General features: G+C 39.7%; 1 protein-coding gene across 3 annotated transcripts in view; it reads right to left on the bottom strand.

Annotated features, from left to right (window-relative positions):
* Positions 1 to 20,668, bottom strand: part of tmem132e (transmembrane protein 132E) — a 713,836-nt gene that overhangs the window by 329,881 nt on the left and 363,287 nt on the right. For all 3 annotated transcript variants that reach the window (XM_043718710.1, XM_043718709.1, XM_043718711.1), the window contains one exon: positions 15,436 to 15,579. In XM_043718710.1, coding sequence (XP_043574645.1) covers positions 15,436 to 15,579 — 144 coding nt within the window. The remainder of the gene's footprint in view (positions 1 to 15,435; positions 15,580 to 20,668) is intronic.

Genomic DNA, 20,668 nt, shown 5'->3' with positions numbered 1-20,668 from the left:
TCCAACATCACACAAGGTTAATTTATAAGTACTACTTCTGTTCCTACTATGCAATAATCTAATGAAATACCAAACCAGTTAGAAGGTGCTGTCTGTAGTACTCAGATTTTTTGGCACTCAGACAAATAAATTACTAACCCGCTTCCTGCGTTGTATTTGCATGCAGACACAATCAGTTAAATGAAAATGGTTTATCTCACAAGAAAGTATAAGCTTGGTTCCAATTTGTCTTCTGTTTTATACTTCATATTTGAGATAGATACTGCTTTATAGAATGGTGTAAAAAAAGAGTCATTTGAAAGGTTTGTTGATTCCGATGAGATTGGAGCCTTTGAGGATAAGAGGGCTGCAGTTGCACAGATCAAAAATAAGCTTAGCAACCAGAAAGCAATGATGAAGTGTCAGTTTTCAGACCGGAGGGAAACAAGCAGTGGTTTTCAGTGGGTTTCTTTAATGTACAAGAGTGATTTAGACTGTTGGTATATTGGGCTAATTTCAAAGTTACTGATGAAGGTCTTATGCCCGAAACATTGATTCTCCTGCTCCTCAGATGCTACTTGACCTGCAGTGCTTTTCCAGCACCACAGTCTCCACTCTGATCTCCAGCATCTGCAGTTCTCACTTTCTCCGAATTTCAAAGTTTGCAAATGAGATGCAACTCTAGTAAACAGTAAGGTAAGGTAGTAAGATACTTCAGGAGTGCATACACTGGTGCAAAAGGCAGACATGTGACAGATAAAATCTAACACAGAGAACTGTGAATTGATTCATGTTGATAGGAAGAAAGAGGAGGAGTAATGTAATGTTAATGTACAATTTTAAAGGCAGTGCAACAAAAAAAATCTAGGTGTATATACGTAAGGTTTTGAAGTAACAGGAAGTTAAGATGACTATTAAAAACACCACGTAGGATATAGATGTAGATGTAAATGAAGTGTTGTTCCTCTTACTGGTAGCACAGTGAGGATAAATTTTTTCTTTTAGAGTGATGTTGCAGGAAGGTGCTATGGCAGAAGATCAACTGTGATTGCCCTGAAAGCTGGAAAAGACTGAAAGAGCTGAATAGCCCACAACTTCTTATTTCTTATGTTCAGCCTTTTGGCCAATGAGAAATCAAAATGTTGGGATGCAATCTACTCACAATATTCATGCTAAACAAAATCTGAGTTGAAACCATTGCAGACATACTACAGATTCTGCATTCACTCACCACAAATGTTCAAATAGTATTGAAGAACCCTACTTGAGAATAAAATAATGAATATGTTAAATTACCTGGGCTCTGAGTCATCTTTCTAAAATTAAATAGAACAGCCTGTTGCACACAGCACCATAATCCAGAAGAGAAAATCCTCTCCACGCAAACACAGAAACTGTTGGAGAAACTCAGCAGGTCTGGCAGCATCTGTGGAAAGAGACATTATATCCTTGTCCTGCTACCAGCTAGGCAAACAGCACCTTATTTTCTGCTTAGGCATTTTACAGCCTCTAAAACTCAATGCTGAATTCCACATTTTCAAAGTATGACACCTGTTCTTCATATTTCTCCATATTTCTTCATTTGTGGAAAGAGACACAGAGTTAACATTTTGAATCAAGTATGACTCTTCCTCAGAATTTCTCTCTCCACAAATGCTGTCAGATCTGCGAGTTAGTCCAAATCTGTTTATTTCAGATTTACAGCATTCACAGTATTTTACTATTATTCTCTCCAAGCAATTCATCAGCTTTGCAGTCTCTTATTTTCAGACTTCAATTTTCTATGTTATTGTGTGATTGTTCTATGAATCACACTAAATGTAATTATTAACATACAGAAGTCAGCTTAAACTCAAAGCAGTGCTTTGATAAAATGTTTAATCAAAATAACAGGAACCCAATGAAAGGTACATAATTTGGATGAACATGAGATGCTTTAAATAATTGGAGAACCTAGGGGATTTCATAAACATTTCAGGGCAGCTGAAAAAGAAACAACTGATTTTGTTCATTTTTAACAATGTTTAGATTCAGCTTCAACATTTAGCCAAACCCCTGAAGTTAATCTCCCACTTCAATTTATTTCTTAGTTTCACACAAAACAAGATTAAAACTATGATATTTGATGGACTACCTTTCTGTATTCCATTATACAATCAGGATAAGTTTGAGTGGGAACTGAGGATAGCGCTCAAAGGAAGTTTTGATAAGATCCCTCAAAGTAGGCTGGTCCAGGAGACTGCGTAGTCTTACCAGACCACAGGGCTGCACTCTCATTAGAGAGAGACGACTGGTGGTAATTTAACTTGAGGGCCACTGTACCTCAGGTGAGGAAATTTAAGTCATATGAGATCCACAGTGAGTTGGTATTTTAGATACAAAATTAACTTGGTCATAGAAGACAAACAGAACTTGTAGTACAATTTTGTTTTGTGACTGGAGATCTGCAACCAGTGATGTTCCGCACGGATTAGTGCTGGAACCTCTGTTGCTTGTTATTACATAAATAATTTGGATGAAAATGTAGGTAGTCTGATTAGTAAGTTTGCAGACAACATAAAAATTGGTGGAATTGTGGATAGTGAGGAAAATTGCCAAAAGATATGAGGATGTCAGTGATACATTTTTGGAGGTCGAATGTAAGAGCAAAGTATATAGTAAATGACAGGTCACTTAGGAGCACTGATATACGGAGGTTATATATCAATTGGGTGCAAGCCCATAGCTCCCTGAAAGTGGCAACACAAGGTGATAAGGAAGATATACAGCATGCTTGTCTTCATTGGTCAGCATACTGCATTCAAAAGTTAGCAAGTCATATTGCAGCTTTTTAAAACCTCTGTTGGGCCACATTTCGAGTGCGTAGAGTTCTGGTTGTCACAATATAGGAAGGATGTGAAAGCTTTGGAGATGATGCAAAAAGGTTCACCAGAGCGATAAGTGCATTAGCTATAAGGAGAGGTTGGACAAAATTGGATTGTTTCTCTACAGCGTTGAAGGCTGAGGGGCAATCTGATAGCAATATATAAAATTATGAGAGGCGTGGAGCGGGTGGATAGTCATTTCTTTTTCCCAGAGTAGAAATGTCAAATATTAGGAGTCATATGTTTAAGCTGAGAGGGGAGAAGTTTAAAGATATACAAGGCATTTTTTTAAAAAGAAGGCTGCCAGGGAAGACGATAGCAGCAGATGCTATTACAATATTTAATAGGCATTTGGACAAACATATGACCAGGCAGGGAATAGAGAAATACGGATCTAGTGGAGGCAGATAGGATTAGTTTAGAATGGCATCACAGTCAGCACGGACATGGTGGACCGAAGGGCCTGTTCCTACGCTGCACTGTTCTACCTTCTTTACGCAAGCATAATGAACAGATTTGCAGTTTAAAGAAATGATTTTCCATGGGTCAACAGGATGTAACAAAGTAAGTACTTAAATAATATTTTACTTTGGAAATTGTATTACTGCAAGAGAGACAAATGCCATTTACTAAAGTGAGTCTGAAAAATATTGTGTTTTGTTATGGATTGACAACTTGTAAAAATTCCTTGTTTGCGTAGGAGTTGGACTAGCATATGAAGAGAATAAAATTGTAGAACTATCGGGAAAATAAAAGAAAAAAAGAATAGCCAAGTAGTTTTGAGAGAAATAACATGGATGCAAAAGACCCAAAGGCTTCCTTCCATACTGGGACAATTCTATGATTCTAAAATAGTTTATAAATCAGGATTATTTGATGATTCTAATGCAAGAGGTACTTGGGAAAAAAGAGTTAGTTGAACTATAGCATTTTAAAAGTATAGTTCATTCATGCATAAGAAGTCGGCAGCTTGGTGACTCAGTGGTTAGCGCTGCTGCCTTACAGTGCCAGGGACCCAGGTTCAATTCCAACCTTAGATGACTGTCTGTGCACTCTCCCCGTATCTACATGGCTTTCCTCAAGTTACTTAGGTGGATTGGCCATGCTAAATTGCCCATAATGTCCAGGGAACTGTAGGTTAGGTGGATAAGCCATGGGAAATGCAGGGTTATAGGTTAAGAGGGTGAGTCTGAGTGGTGGCTCTTCAAGGACTTGCTGGGCTGAGTGGCCTGTTTCCCCACTGTAGGGATTCAATGAAAAGTGGACAGTTGAAGTATGTCAGATTTGATGTGTATCTCAATAGTTGGCAAATAAATGATTTGAAAGCATACTCATACGATCATAAAAGCACCTTTTGCTCTGTATGGGGGAGAATTTTATGATCTCAAACAATGAGGAGTGAAGGTTGGAGAGTGAGGTTGAGAATGGTCAATTGGCAGAGCAGACTTGATGGACTGAATGATCTAAATCTACTCCTTTATCATATGGTCTTAAGGCCTGAGAAGGGTGACAAAACATGATTCAAGCCAAGTTTTCTTTTACTCAGCATTGTCTCTCTGTTTCCAGAGGGATTGAAGAAATACATCTGGACTTAGTGCCATTCCCTCTGTCACTCTGGTGAGCACCAACACGGACCTGCTACTATCTGAGAAAGAAATGGCTGCGATTGGGAACATTTGCAGGAGGGTTTGAATGGGGAGGAATTTGTTAAGTATGCACAGGAAAACTTCCTTATTCAATATGCGGATGGACCTACTAGAGAAGGAGAAAAGCTTGACTTTCCCTTGGGAAATAAGACAAGTGACTGAGGTGTCAGTGGGAGACCACTTTGAGGTAAGTAGTTATAATTCTATTAGTTTTAAAATAGTTATGGAAAAGGATAGAACTGATCAAAAAGTTCTAAACTGGAGTAAGGCCGATTTTGAAGGTATTAGACAGGAACTTTCCAACGTTGATTGAGGGAGACTATTTGCAGGTGAAGAGATGATTGAGAAGCCTTTAAAAATGAGATAACATGAGACAGTATGTTCTTGTTAGCATGAAGGGCAAGGCTGATAAGTGTAGAGAATGCTGGATGATGAGAGAAATTGAGGCTCTGGTGAAGAAAAAGGAGACATATATCAGGTATGGACAGCTGGGATTGATGAACCCCAAGAGGCATATAAGTGCAGTAGAAGTATACTTATGAGGGAAATCAGGAAGGCAAAAAGAGGACATGAGATATCTTTGGCCAATAGCATTAAGGAGAATTAAAAGAGATTCTGTAATAACATTAAGGGCAAAAGAGTAACTAGGAAGAGAATAGGGTCCCTTAAAGATAATCACAGTTGTCTATGTGTGGAACCACAGAACATGGGTGAGACACTAAACAAATATTCTGCATTAGTATTCACTGTGGAGAAGTGCATGGAAGCGAGGAAACTTCGGGAAATAAATAGTGATGTCCTGAAAAGTGCTCATATTACAGGAAAGAGGGTGCTGAAGGTCTTAAAATGAATAAAGGTAGATATATGCCCAATAACTGATCAGATGCATCTTAGAACTTTGTGGGAAGGGAGAACTTTGTGAGATATCTGTATCAAAACCATGGGTGAGGTACCAGAAGAATGGAGGTTGGCTAATGTGGTGTCATTATTTAAGAAAGGCTGTAGGGAAAAGCCACAGAATTATAGACCAGTGAGTCTTACATCAGTGGTGGGTAAGTTGTTGGAGGAGATTCTGAGGAACAGGACTTACATGTACTTAGAAAGGCAAAGGCTGATTAGGGGTAGTCAACATGACTTTGTGCATGGGAAATCATGTTCACTAACTTGACTGAGTTTTTTTTGAAGAGGTGACAAAGACGATTGATGGAGGCAGAGCAGCAGATGTTGTCTATATGGACTTCAGCAAAGTGTTCAACATGGTTCTGGATGGTGGATTGGTTAGCAAGGTTAGATCACATGGGATTGAGAGGGAGCTAACCAACTGGATACAAAATTAACTTGAAGGTAGGAGACAGAGGATGGTGGAAGTGAGTTGCTTTTTGGACTGGAAGTCTGTGACCAGCGATATGCCAGAAGGATCGGTGCTGGGTCTGCTGCTTTTTGTCATTTATATAAATGATTTGGATGTGAATATACACTATTAAGTTAGTAAATTGCTAAAATACATGGTGTAGTAAACAGTGCATAAGATAATCTCAGAGTACAACACGACTTGATTAGATGGGCTCATGAGCCAATGAGTGGCAGATGGAGTTTTAATTTAGATAAATGTGGGCTGTGTGTTTTGGTAAGGCAAACCAGGACAGGAAGTATACAGTTATTGGAAGGACCCTGGGGCCTGTTGCCAAACAGAGACCTACGGGTGCAGGTGCGTAGTTCCTTGAAAGTGGAGTTACAGGTAGACAGGATGGTGAAGAAGGCATTTAGCATGCTTGCCTTCATTGTTCAAATGCTTTGAGTATAGGAGTTTTACATGGATGTCATGTTTGAGCTGTACAAGACATTGGTAAAGCCATTTTTAGAATACTGCATACAATTTGGTCGCCCTGTTAAAGGGAGGATGTTGTTAAACATGAGATGACGCAAAAATATTTATAAGAATGTTGCCAGTATTAAGGATTTGAGTTATAGGGAGAGGCTAAATAGACTTGGAGCATCGGAGGTTGAGGGGTGACCTTACAGAGCTTTAAAATCATGAAGGGTATGGATAGGGTGAATAGCCATGTTCTTTTTCCTAGGATAGGGAAGTCCAAAACTAGTGGGCATAGGTAGGGAGGGAAAGGACATGAGGGGCAATTAATACAGAATGTGCTGCCAGAAGAGGTGGTGAAGGTGGGTACAGTTACAACATTTTAAAGACATCTGGATGGGTATTCGAATAGGAAAGTTTTAGAGGGATATGCTGGGGGATATTGCTGGCAAATGGGACAAGGTCAGATTGGGATGTGTGGTACGTGTGAACAGGTCGGCCCGAAGGGTTTGTTTCTGTGCTGTAAACTCTATGCTGATGAAAATGAATAGACAAGCATGGGAAAGTCTGACAGTAATGCCAAAGATCATGAGCAAACTTTGCTAAATGACAGAGGAGTGTGCCAAAATTCTGTCTTTCATGAACTAGGTGGTGGCTGGCACGGAGAGCCAGATCCAGCAGAACAATCAGTATCTGCTCGATATGCATGGTCATCTTCTCTCACCTTTTGAGCCATGGATGCATCCATACATTGGTTATACAAGAGAGGGCTGTGAGACCTTGAGCCCCCTTCAAGGGATTATTATGAAGATGTGGGTGTACTTTACCTTTAAGAAAGTTAAAAGCTAGCATGCTAAAATATAGCATGTGGTCCAGCTACTGGGGTAGCTATGTAGCTGGATGCCTGGAGACAAAAACAGATTCAAATTAGGCCAATCAATTTAAATTATACCTCCAAAAAAAACCAACCTCCAATCAAGTTTGAATTTAATACATTGACAATATTAAAAGTCAATTACACAATCTGATGCTTTGGGGGCTCATTGTTGGGATTTGAACTGGTTTAGATTAGAATAGATTCCCCATAGTGTGAAAACAGGCCATTTGGCTCAACAAGTCCACACCTACCCTCTGAAGAGTAACCCACCAAGATCTTTTTCCTTCTGACTAATGCAACTAACACTATGGGCGATTTAGCATGAACAATTCGCCTGACCTGCACATCTTCGGACTGTGGGAGGAAACTAAAGCACCCAGAAGAAACCCAAGCAGACATGGGGAGAATGTATAAATTGCACACAGACAGTCACCCGAGGCTGGAAATGAACCCCGATCCCTGGTGCTGTGAGGCAGCAGCGCTAACCACTGAATCACCTTGCCACCTCGAGACAAATTTGAATACATTTGAGGGTACGTAAAATCCCAGCGTGGGCGGCACGGTGGCCCAGTGGTTAGCACTGCTGCCTCACAGCGCCAGAGACCCGGGTTCAATTCCCGCCTCAGGCGACTGACTGTGTGGAGTTTGCACGTTCTCCCCGTGTCTGCGTGGGTTTCCTCCGGGTGCTCCGGTTTCCTCCCACAGTCCAAAGATGTGCAGGTCAGGTGAATTGGCCAGGCTAAATTGCCCGTTGTGTTAGGTAAGGGGTAGATGTAGGGGTAGGGGTATGGGTGGGTTGCGCTTCGGCGGGGCGGTGTGGACTTGTTGGGCCGAAGGGCCTGTTTCCACACTGTATGTAATCTAATCTAATCTAATTTAAACACTTGCAGGTTAGTGTCCTAGATCTTTAAATAAAACATAGGTGAGACAATTTGTTTAATTTTGGTGACTTGTGACTGATTAAATTAAAAGTGAAAGAAGGGGCTCTTAAAATTTCAAAGACGTTCTTGGATTTGTGGGTGATTCAGAAATTTGCCAAGAAAATATAGAAGGAAAAGCAAAGACCACACTTAGTATTAGCAAAGAAGTTAGATTTGGGTTTAACCAAGGACAAAAGTAAAGCTGAAATTGTAAGGGAGTTACTCAATTCTCTGTGTCAGAGAAACAGGCAGGTGCAGTAAAGGTGGAAAAACTTAAATTACAGTTGAGGAAAATGGAGTCAGAAGATAAACAAAGAGAGACAGAGGAAAGAGAACAGGAGAGAGAAAGAGAGAGAGAGGAGAGAGAGAGGAAAAAAGGAGACAGAGATGGTTCTTAGTTGAGGGTGTGTTACTGGAAAAGCACAGCTCGTCAGGCAGCATCTGAGGAGCAGGAAAATTGAAGTTTCGGGTCGGAGCCCTTCATCCAGCCCGAAACACCGATTTTCCTGTTCTTCGAATGTTGCCTGGCCTGCTGTGCTTTTTCAGCAACACACTCTCAACTCTGATCTCCAGCATCTGCAGACCTCACTGTCTCCTAGAGGAGGTTCTTAGCTGAGCAAACAGAGAGAAAGAAAGGGAGAGACAGGGAGAGACTAAGAGTGAGAATTTGAACTTGAGAATTTGCGACTTAGCAAAGTCAAGTTAACATAATGGAGATTGAAAGAGAAGGTGGTGATAAGGCCGTGGAATGCTCTGCCTGCCAATGTAGTTAACTCAGCCACATTAGGGACATTTAAACAGTCCTTGGATAAGCATACGGATGATTATGACAGTATAGGGGGGTGGGCTTAGATTAGTTCAGAGGTCGGCGCAACATTGAGGGCTGAAGCGTCTGTTCTGTGCTGTATTGTTCTATATTCTACATGTACAAATATGTCAAAACTCTGCCACATTTTGATGAGAAAGATGTTGAAGCCTTCTTAATTTCATTTGAAAAATTGGCTAGGCAGATGAAATGGTCTGAGGCTTTATGGGTAATGCTAGTTCAGACTAAACTGGTAGGCAGAGCAAGTGAGGTATTTGCCGCACTGTCAGATGAGGTGTCAAGAGATTATGAAGAGGTTAACAGGCTATTTTACATGCTTATGAATTGGTACCAGAAGCCTATAGACAGCGGTTCAGAAACACAAAGAAGGAACCAGGTCAGACTTAATGTTGAGTTTGAAAGAGTTGTTTTGATCGATTGGGTGCTTGCTTTGAAAATAGGTAGGACATTTGAGGCATTACGAGAGATTATTCTGCTGGAGGAATTTAAAAACTCACTTCCAGAGATGGTAAGAATTCATGTGGAAGAACATATAGTTCAGCAAGTGAGGAGGGCAGCAGAATTAGCAGATGATGCATGTTGGTGCATAAGACAAGCTTCCTGCCAGAATTTCGTCCTGTAAGGAATAGAAGTTGGAAGAAGGGGAGACCCTTCACCATGAAACCAAGAGTAGAGAGCGCTGGTCAGAATTTGCTACAGGATAAAAAAAAAGAAGCCCAAGAGGGTGGAAAGGAGGTGAAAGGCCTCAGGTGTTTCCACTGTGGTAAAGTGGGACACGTAAAGTCACAGTGCTGGTTGTTAAAGAAAGGCACTGTGAGAAAAGATGTGGTCAAAGAAGTTAAGCCAGGGGCATTAGTGAAGGTAGTAAAGGAGACCCCCAAGAAGAGCTGAAGAGCCACAGGAGAGTGCACAGCCTAGACAGGGGCTGGGTATGGAGTTAGTACCTGATTTCCACAAAGAGTTTGCCTCTGTGGGTAAAGTTTACTCAGAAAGAACAGCAGGAGAAGGACAAGAAGTTATAATTTTGAGAGAAATAAGATCTAACCAGTCACGAATAGTAAGGAATGAGTGAATATACACTCTTTTTGAGCTGTTACCTGAGAGTATGGTAGATGGATGTGGGATAGATGAACAGAAATTAAGCATTCCCCTATGTAAGATCAGGTTGGAGTGCCAACTTAAGTCTGGGGAAGTTACAGTGGGAGTGATTGACAGAGTGTCAGCTCCAGGAATTCAGTTTATTCTTAGGAATGATTTGGCAAGGGCCAAGGTGGGAGTGAAACCCCATGTTGTGGAGAAGCCCAAGGAAGATCAAGAAACTGAGAAGTTAAAACAGAAATATCCTGGTATTTTCCCAGACTGTGTGGGAGCCAGATCCTACTGTCATAAGTCACAGCACAAAGCAAAAAGTAAAGAGAAAGAGGAAGGAGTTGTAAATAGTTGTTAGTTAATTATTCGTTTTAAGAAATAAAGTTGTTAATTTTTACTTAAATAGTTCTTGGCTTCTCAGATTTTCACAAATTACTGCATGGGATAAAACTTTTCTGCTTCTGGTTTAAATTAAGCAGGAGGGTTTACCCGTGTCATAACAGGATGCATCCCTCAAGAGGTGATGCAAGTGTAACTGTGTACTAACAGGGAAGAGGAACAACAGTCAGGCACTGAGAGATTGTCACCTCAGGATACTACAGAGGTGCCATGCTGCATTCCTCTGCTAGGGAACCAAACGCCTCTAACAAGTCAGGCTGAGGTGTACACCTATCAAAATCATTTGATGGAAGGCAGCAAAAACAATGAGCAGCTTCCTCAAACTTAGCTATCGCTGCTAAAGTGGTTAACAAGTCGTAGTGGTAGGAAAAGAATGATTGAGGAACATTACAGTCATTTTGGGTGCTCAGATGTCAATCTTGTATGCAGTGTTACAGCACTTAGTACAACTGTCACTCCTGCAGTTTTGTTCAGTTTTTAAGGCTTCTGACTATATTTTCTGTTTAGACTCCTTGACAGGTGATGATCACTCTCGATACTCACATGAACATCTTACACAGTAATGTAAAGAATGCTACATTCACTGCTGTTCTCTGGGAGGAACACGACCTCTGGAAACTGTGAACCCTGTGATCTTGTGAGTTAATTAACATTGTTTATGTTAGCCTTTATCTCAGTGAAAGATTAATGCCCACAAATTAGATTTGAGTTAGAAAATTGCAGCTCCCATGTAATCCTGCTTAACTCCATTCTGATGTTCTGAACAGAAGGCAAAACATGAAGGTATGGTGAACAGAGAGTGAATTAACTTGAAACTTATGCCAAAGGGTTTAATTCTTTAAAATTATAAAGCAAGCATTTCTTTGACAGCAGGAATGACGCTAAGTCATAATTGACAGACAGTTTTGAGTCGAAGAATGTGGTGCTGGAAAAACACAGGTGGTCAGGCAGCATCCAAAGAGCTGGAGAATCGACGTTTCAAGACCTTATGCTTGAAGCAAACAGTTTTGAGTGTCCACATATATTATTGCAAAGTGATTTGCCCTCAAATCTAATTGCCACCAGAATCTCTCAGGTGGGTCTTCCTCATTGCACAACTAGCCTGTGTCCTCACTATCCTCATCATCAGCATTATCGTCTCTCAAAATTACCATCACCTTCCCCTTCTTCCTTGTCTTAGGAGACAGGTCCAGTTGTTCATCTTCTAAAGTCTCAATGTAACTGCTCAATGTTACGTGGGAGGCAACAAACAATTACTATTCTGGTGACCCAGTCAAGTGAGTGCTCAAGTTTCCTCCAGAGTGATCTTGGCAATGGAAGCCCCTTGACTCCAGTTTGTCTGCAACCTGAATTTCAATTACAGCTTGTTTCAACAGCTGTATACGTGATTTGTCATGAATATCAGATTACTTGCTTTTCAAAACATGCAGCAATTCTTGCAAAACACCGGTTTTAAAAGCAGTTCTTTATTTCAGTCCATAATTTTAAGAAGTACAAAAATAAAAAGAAACGTTTAAATCTTTACATGAACTGCACAATTCACAAAATCATAACTGAGACGCAAAGAGTTATAGGTTTATTGTTTTAAAATGCTCAAACACATTTTCTCTTTATATAATAATAAGACTTACTTCACCATTCAATAAGCTCATGACTGGTCCGAATAAGACCTCAATTCAACTAATCTGCTTATTCCCATAAGCCTTGATTCCCTTGTCAAGCAAAAAACTGTCTAATTCAGTCTTATTTATATTAAAGCTCCCTTAACTGCTCTCCCTGGAAGAGAATTCCAAAAACTAATGTCTGTCTGAAAGAAGACCATGCTTTCTAGGATTTAGGACTGACCTCAGCTACAATTCAGTAACTTGTATATTTGCTGCTAATATAGAAAAGCAACTGAGCAGCAAATAACAATACCTTGTTAGCTTCACTCTGAAATGTCTACATTTGAATGAAAGAGCATACAATTTAATGGATGTGTGCCTTTTCATTTGCAAGATAAATTTCAATATGTTCTTGAAGCTGAGCAACAGATCTTTCCTCATTTATACTTAATTTAACTGAAAACTGTCACAGTCACTTAGCACCAGACCTAATTTCAACTTTAAAGACTTGGACAAAAGAGCTCAATTCCAGAGGTGAACAGAAAATGAACTGAGCCAGCCATTGAAATATTGTGGCTGCAAAATCAGTTCAGAGAGTAGGAAACCTGCAGCAAGAAACTCATCGCTTGTCACCCCAGTGCTAATCCACCAAATAGAAGGCACAAATCAGGAGTGTGATGGAACAGTTGCCACCTACCCGGATGAAGGCAGCTCCAACAAAATTCATATAGGACAAAGTTTGACTGATACCCCATCCACCCTGTTAAACCTTCATGTCCTGAAACACTATTGCACAGTGGAATTAATGTGTACCATTAACAAGATGTAGTGCAGTAACACACCAAGATGCATCCAATAGTAACTTCCAAACCTGTAACCTGTTAGGTAAGGGGTAAATGTAGGGGTATGGGTGGGTTACGCTTCGGCGGGTCGGTGTGGACTTGTTGGGCCGAAGGACTTGTTTCCACACTGTAATGTAATCTAAAAAAAACCTCTAACAGCTGGAAAGATGACAGCAGTAGATAAATACCATAACCTGCAAGTATCCCTCTAAGTCACACACCATCGCAATTTGGAACCATATCCTTGTCCCTTCACTGTCTCTGGGTCAATATTCTGGAACTCCCTCTCTAACAGTGCTATGGGTATACCTTCCCCGAAAAATTGCAGCAGTTCAAAAAAGTCACTTTCTCCAGAGCAATTATGGATGGGCAATAAATGCTGGTAGGCCAGTAATGCCCATGTTCCCTGAGTGAATAAAATATAAACCAATAAGATTAATATTTCAAATTAATTCACATGCATTTTGCCAATAGTTCAAACATGCAAGGTTTGGAATTTTAAACATTACTACTTTTGAGTCAATTAAGTCAATAATAGGTGGCTTTGTTTAAAGCCCTTGAGGAAGACTCAAATTACTGGCACACAAAAGACCAAATGAATAAAGGAAGGAAAGGAGAGAGAACCCTTTCAATATATGATTTGTTTATTAGAGCGGATAGGAAAATGCAATTATGAAAGCAAACAATATTTCTGAATAAAATGGCTAGCAGAGAGGGGAAATTGAAAGAAGGAAAATAGTAAAAATGTCCACTACCCATTCTTGGGGCAGATCATTCAGAGTATGGGATGTAGATGGAGATTGGGGTAAACAATAATGAAGTGGGAGAAAGGGGCAACAATAGAATTAAGAGTATCATTGGAACAAGGTGATAGAAAGAGGAAATAATAACAGGAAAATAAAGATGTAAGGACATCAAAGTTTCAATTGGAATTACTGAGAACTATATTTTCTCACAATTGACATGCAAAATGGAGCATTTATACAAATGATTTGGATATAGGCATAAGAGGTATAGTTAGTAAGTTTGAAGATGACACCAAAATTGGAGATGTAGTGGACAGCGAAGATGGTTACCTTGGATTACAACGGGATCTTGATCAGATGGGCCAATGGGCTGAGGAGTGGCAAATGGAGTTATTTTAGATAAATGTGAGGTGTTGTATTTTGGGAAAGCAAATCTTAGCAGGACTTATACACTTAATGGTAAGGTCCTAGGGAGTGTTGCTGAACAAAGAGACCTTGGACTGCAGGTTCTTAGCTCCTTGAAAGTAGAGTCGCAGGTAGATAGACAAGTGAAGAAGGCACTTGGTATGCTTTCCTTTATTGGTCATAGTATTGATTACAGGAGTTGGGAGGTCATGTTGCGGCTGTACAGGACATTGGTTAGGCCACTTTTGGAATACTGCATGCAATTCTGGTCTCCCTCTTAAGGGAAGGATGTTGTAAAACTTGAAAGGGTTCAGAAAAGATTTCCAAGGATGTTGCCAGGGTTGGAGGATTTGAGCTATAGGGTGAGGTTGAATAGGCTGGGGCTGCTTTCCTGGGAGTGTCGGAGGCTGAGGGGTGACCTTATAGAGATTTATAAAATCATGAGAGGCATGGATAAGGTAAATAAACAAGGTCTTTTCCCTGGGTTGGAGGAGTCCAGAACTAGAGGACATAGGGTTTAGGGTGAGAGGGAAAAGATATAAAAAAGGGGCAACTTTTTCACACAGAGGGTGGTGCGTGTCTGGAGTGGGCTCTCAGAGGAAGTGGTGGAGGCTGGTAAAATTGTAACATTCAAAAGGCATCTGGATGGGTATACGAATAGGAAGGGTTTGGAGGGATCTGGGTCAGGTGCTGGCAGGTGGGACTAAATTAGGTTGGGATATCTGGTTGGCATGGACGGGTTGGACCTAAGGGTTTGTTTCTGTGCTGTACATCTCTATGACTCTAATATAACAATTAACAACTCCTTTCCTCACCTTGTGACTATTATCTCCTCCTACCTGAAAGTAATGAAAAGACAAAAGCTGGAGAAGCACAGAGTTAAAAGCAAAGAGTTAATGAAAGGGAAACAGTCGATAAACAGGAAGAAATAGACAGAAGCACCATGCAGGAAACTTATATTTATGTCAAGATTAATGGAAATCTGGAATCCTCTCCAAAATTTGCTGATGGTGGTTCATGTGAAAATGTTAAAATCAAGATTGTTAGTTTTTGTGAGATTAAGGAATTAAGTGTTGTGGAACCAAGTTGAGTAGATGAGTGTAATGGACAGATCACACATTAACTAATTCAAAGATGAAATTGCCGAAAAGAGAGTAAATGGCTTACTCCTGTTCTTAAGGGACAAAGAGAATAGTCAGCAAAAGAAGAAACTGGTAAGTGAGGGACCATATTTCTTCACAGGGACTCGTTTTCATTCTTGGTGAAAGAGATATGAAAACTCTGGAAAATCAACATCAACAGGATTTACAAAGAAACTCTGCAGAGCTTTTGTCAAATCTACAATATGGAACCAGGAGGTGATGTGAAAATTTACCCTCCATGGTTTATAATGCCATATTTTCAATGGCCTTTTTAAAAATTGCTCACCTGCTTAAAACTCCTTGCTTCCTATTCATCTCCACTGTAGCAATGGAATGTTTTCCACCATTCATGATCTCGGATCTCAACTGCCAGGTTTCAGGATTTTTGGGCCACATGTTTTTCAGGTTCACTCCTTTTTTGGCTTTTACTCTGAAAAATGTTGAATAAAACAACAGTCAGATAATTTCAAAGAAGTTATCAAATCAAAAAAGTAAAACACTCTGATGCTCTGATTGAATCAGTGCTGCCCATTCATGTTGAGAACTCAGAATAGAGAAGTGCACTGCATAAATCAATCATTTCAATCTCAGGACACAGATGCAATAAAAGTGTTCAATACATACCAAAACAATACTAGTTCTGATTTAGAATAATTCTTAACTTCTATTTTTTGCATCTAAGTAATATTTAGAGAATAATATCAGGGTGGAGAACAGGACAAAGTTGCAAGTATAGTGTTGGGCAACTTGATTTATGAAGTGTTTAATATCACTGTTTTTGAAATTGGACTTTGAACTGGACATGTGGAGTTTGGTCTACGTCTATGAAGGGGTTTAATAATTAACTTGTAAGTATATCTGTAACCATGATGATTTCTTTTAAAACAAGTAGGAGAGAGATATTTTCTGGTTAATAACAATATTGTTTTAGGTGAGCTTTATGAGCAACAAGATAAACAAATATGCATCACGTTTCAGATAGAAGAATCCAGAGTTTTTTTAATCATGTTGGAGGAAACACCCATACTTCAAAGGTTTTAGTATGCAGAAGGGTTGGCTGAAATTGCATGTGTAAGGCAGTTGCTCTTGTAGAAAGGGATAGCTTAGAGTTCTTCAGAAATAGGTTAGCTCAGTGTCAGGAGTTTAGTCTAAAAAGTCCAGACCAGAAGTGTTTTGTTAAAACCCTGGAAGGGTTATTTGAAGCTGAAAAAGCCTAAGCTCAGTGATAAGAAGACTGAAGGAAACAGCTTCCAGATTCTCAAAACTGATAATTAAAAGATAATGTAAATTAAGCCATATAAACACAATAGAGACAGGACTTCTTTCTGATGTGTGTACTGTAAAGAAATGCTGTTGGGATTAATGGGATTATACATGACCATGTGTTTGAAAATCCTTAAACTTGTGTCATATGTAAATATCAAATTGTTTTCATTTTTTTTGTGTAATATACTTCAGTGTTCTTATTTTTACCAAATATCTGTTGCATTGCATGCTTGCATTTCAAGAATTACCACCTCATTAAAACACCTTCCAAGAAACTAAATATGATCTATCAAACCAAATTTCAGTCTTCAGATATGACCTGTTCAGCAATTTATATCAGCTAGGACAATAACAAAAGAACGAAACCCATAGCACCACAAATGGCTCAGCTATTCAGAAAAAAAGGAAGAATAATGGATGAGCAGTAATTATAGGAAATTCATCAGTTAGGATAAACAGACAAGTATTTCTGCAGCCATAGTCTTTACTCCAGGGTAGTACATTATCACCCCGGTGCCTGGATAAAGGATGTCACAGGGCAGCTGCAAGGGATTTTATTAATGGGAGGTTGATCAGCCAAAGGTTATGTCCACATTGGTACCAACAGTGTTAAGAAGAGGAATGTAGTCCTGTATTCCGAATTTAGTGAAGTAGCTAGAAGATTAGCAAAGAAAACCTCAGAAGTAAGAATATCCACATTACTCCCAGTACCATGTACGAGTGAGTATAGAAATAGAAAGAGAAGATGGATGAATGCTTTGCTTTTTCTATATACACTCATGACACATGGGCATCACTGGCTGGCCAGCATTTATTGCACATTCTTAGTTGCCTTTGAAAAGATCATGGTGAGTTGCCTTCTTGAACCCCTGCTGTAGGTTGACCTACAATGCTGTCATGTAGCGAATTTGAGGATTTCGACCCAGTAACAATGAAGGAACGATGATATATTTCCAAATTTAGATGGTTAGTGCCTTGGAAGGGAACTTTGTCGTCCCACGTATCTGCTGCTCTAACTCTTCTAGATGGTTCTGATCATGAGTTTGAAAGATTCTTTCTTGGGAGTCTTGGTGAATTTTTGCAATGTAATGATTATCTTCAACAGTGATGAGATAAACATTATCCATTGACAATCAATGGCTTTACCATAACTGAAAATCCCACTATCAACATCCTGGGGATTACCATTGACCATTGGATTGGATACTCTTTGGAGGATCAGTGTGGACTCGATAGGCATAATAACCTCTTCCTATACTATAGAGATTCTAACATTTGTTACAATGGAGGACTCAATATATACTAGGATAATAACTTTAGAAGGTAATGTAAAGGGCAACAAGGGGCAAGCATTCCTAGATTCTGTTCAGTAGAATTTTCTGCAGCAGCATGCATATAGCCCAAATAAAAAGGGTGCACTGTTAGACTTGGTTATTGGAGCTGAGGTGGGTCAAGAAGATCAAGTGAATTTGGAGGACATTTAAGGAACAGTTCAATAAGGCATTCATGAAGTCATTGGATAATTATTTGGATAGAAATAGTATGCAAGGGCATGGGGAAAAAGCAGGAGATTGGCAATAGGTAACAATGCTCATTCAAAAGCTGATGCTGACATGATGAGACAAATGTCTTTGGTGCCATTACATGTCTGTGATTTTGTCATAAGTGTATCACGAGGATCAGAATTTTGGTGGAAAAGAACAATAAACAATCCAATGTGAGAATAATACACCAGGGGAGAACTGAATTCAATGGGGCAAGAATGCAACTATTCTTGGAAAATCTGAACCATATGTTGGGAAAAAAAAACATGGCTGAGCAATGTGTTACCTTTAAAGAAGAGATCTGTAAGGTATATCTGTCAAAGGGAAAAAGTAGGGCAAAAAATACAGAGGTATGTGGATGAAAAGGAGAAATAAAGACAAAGAAGAAAAAGCTTATGAGAGGTTTCAGATGGAAAGTTCAATTGAGAAACAGGCTGAGTATAGAAGGCTCAGAAAGGAGATGAAAAAGTAGACACATGAAGCAAAGAAAGATTATAATAACAGACTAGTCAACTAACATAAAATGAAATCCCAAACCTTCAATAAGCACATCAGCAGCATAAGGATGATAAAAGGACAAATAAAGCCAATTAGGGACCAAAATATGGATTCATACAAGAAATGAGGGGGCAGGGATGAGATATTAAATGAGTACTTTGCATCTATCTTTACCAAGCCATGGTGAAAGAAAAAGAAATTGATAACTAGAAGGATACACAATTGATAAGGAGCAAGTATTGGATAGATGGTTTGTACACAAAGATGACAAGACACTGGGTCTGGATGAGATATATCCAAAGATATTGAAGGAAATATGAGTGGAAAATTTGGGGGCAAACGTCAAAATCTTTCAGTATTCCTTTGACTCAGGACAGTGTCAAAGAGAACAGTAAACAGGATGCTGTTGTTCACAAAAAAGGGTGTAGAGATAAGGGCCAGCAATTACATACTGGTGAGTTTGATTTCATGGTGGGGAAGCTTCCAAAGCTATAATTGTGGATAGAATTAATAGTCACATGGACATATGTGCATTAATTTAGAGAGTCAGCATGATTTTCTGAAAATCATGTTTTGCTAACATTCTGGAGATCTTTTTAAAGATGTAGTAGAGAGGGACATTGAGGTAATGCTATTGCTGTGGTGTACCTCCAAAATGTTTTTGATAGTGTTGACAAACGTCTGAGCAAAATTAGACCTCATGGAAGAAAAGTGGGCAGTAGCAACGTTAACAGAAAGAAATAGTCAATTATATTTTTCAGGCTGAAGGAACATTTATAGTGGAGTTCCCCAGTTGGTATTCAAAGTCTTGTTCTCCTTATAGAGCCATAGACTAATACAGAATGGAAACAAACTGGTCCATACTGACCATGGTGCCTACTCAGCTAGTTCCAATTGCCCGCATTCAGTTCATATCCCTTGGAATTCCCATCCATGCATCAATCTAAATGTTTTTTAAATGTTGCTATTGCACCTGCCTCAACCACTTTCTCTGGCAGCGCATTCCAAAAACGGACCACTTGCTGTGTGAATAAGTTGCCCCTCAGGTTCTTCTTAAATCTTTCCCTCACACGTTAAACTAATGCTCTCTAGTTTTCATCCTATCTATGTCCCTCATGATTTTATACACCTCAATAAGCTCACCCCTCCTCATTCCCCTATGCTCCAAGGAATAAAGTCCTGTCCTGGCCAACCTCCCCCTATAACTCAGGCCTACTAGTCCTGGCAACACCCTCATAAACCGTCTTTGCACTCTTTCCAGTTTAACTGTCTTTCCTATAACAGGGTGACCAAAACTGTACACAATACTCCAAGTGCAGTCTCACCAACCACTTATACATATGTAACAAAACGTTCAAACTCCGATACTCAATGCCTCAACCAACGAATGCCAACATGCTAAATGCCTTCTTCATCACCCTGTCTACTGTGATGCCGCTTTCAAAGAACTATGTACTTATACTCCAAGGTCCCTCTGTTCCACAACACTCCTCAGGACCTTACCATTTACTGTATAAGTCCTACCTTGGTTTGAGTTTCCAAAGTGCAATATCATACTTATCTGTATTGAATTGCATTTACCAACCCTCAGTCCACTTCCCCATTTGATTAAGATGCTTTTCTAATTTTTGATAACCTTCCACGCTTTGCTTCTAACCAACGGGCCAATTTTGAATCCAATTAGCTAGGTCTCTCTGGATCCCATGTGACTTAACCTTTATGACTAGCCTGTCATAAGGGTCTTTGTTAAAGGCCTTACTAAAGTCTACATAGACAACATCCACTGCCCTATCTTTATCTATCCTCTTGGTTACCTCTTTGAAAAACTCTAAAAGATTTAGCAGATATGAATTCCCATGCACAATTCCTTGCTGACTATCCCTAATCAAACTTTGACTATCCAAATGTTGGTTGATCCTGTCTCTCAGTATCCTCTCCAACAACTTGCCTACCACTGATGTCTGGCTTATAGTTCCCTGGCTTGTCTTTGCTACCTTTCTTAAACAATGAAACAATATCAGCCACCTTCCAGATTTCCATAACTTCACCAGTGACTAAGGATGAAGCAAAAATCTCTGCAAGGGTATCCCACAACATGCAAGGATGGACTTGATCAGGCTCAGGGGATTTATGCACCTTATTGTGCTTTAAGGCACATGCAGTCCAAAACATCCCCACTTGTTTTCCTTAACATTCATGATTTTCTCCTCA

Source organism: Chiloscyllium plagiosum, chromosome 28 (assembly GCF_004010195.1).
Source record: "Chiloscyllium plagiosum isolate BGI_BamShark_2017 chromosome 28, ASM401019v2, whole genome shotgun sequence".
NCBI lineage: Eukaryota > Metazoa > Chordata > Chondrichthyes > Orectolobiformes > Hemiscylliidae > Chiloscyllium > Chiloscyllium plagiosum.
Note: the sequence above shows the minus strand (reverse complement) of the source record. Positions and strands in the feature narration are given on the sequence as shown.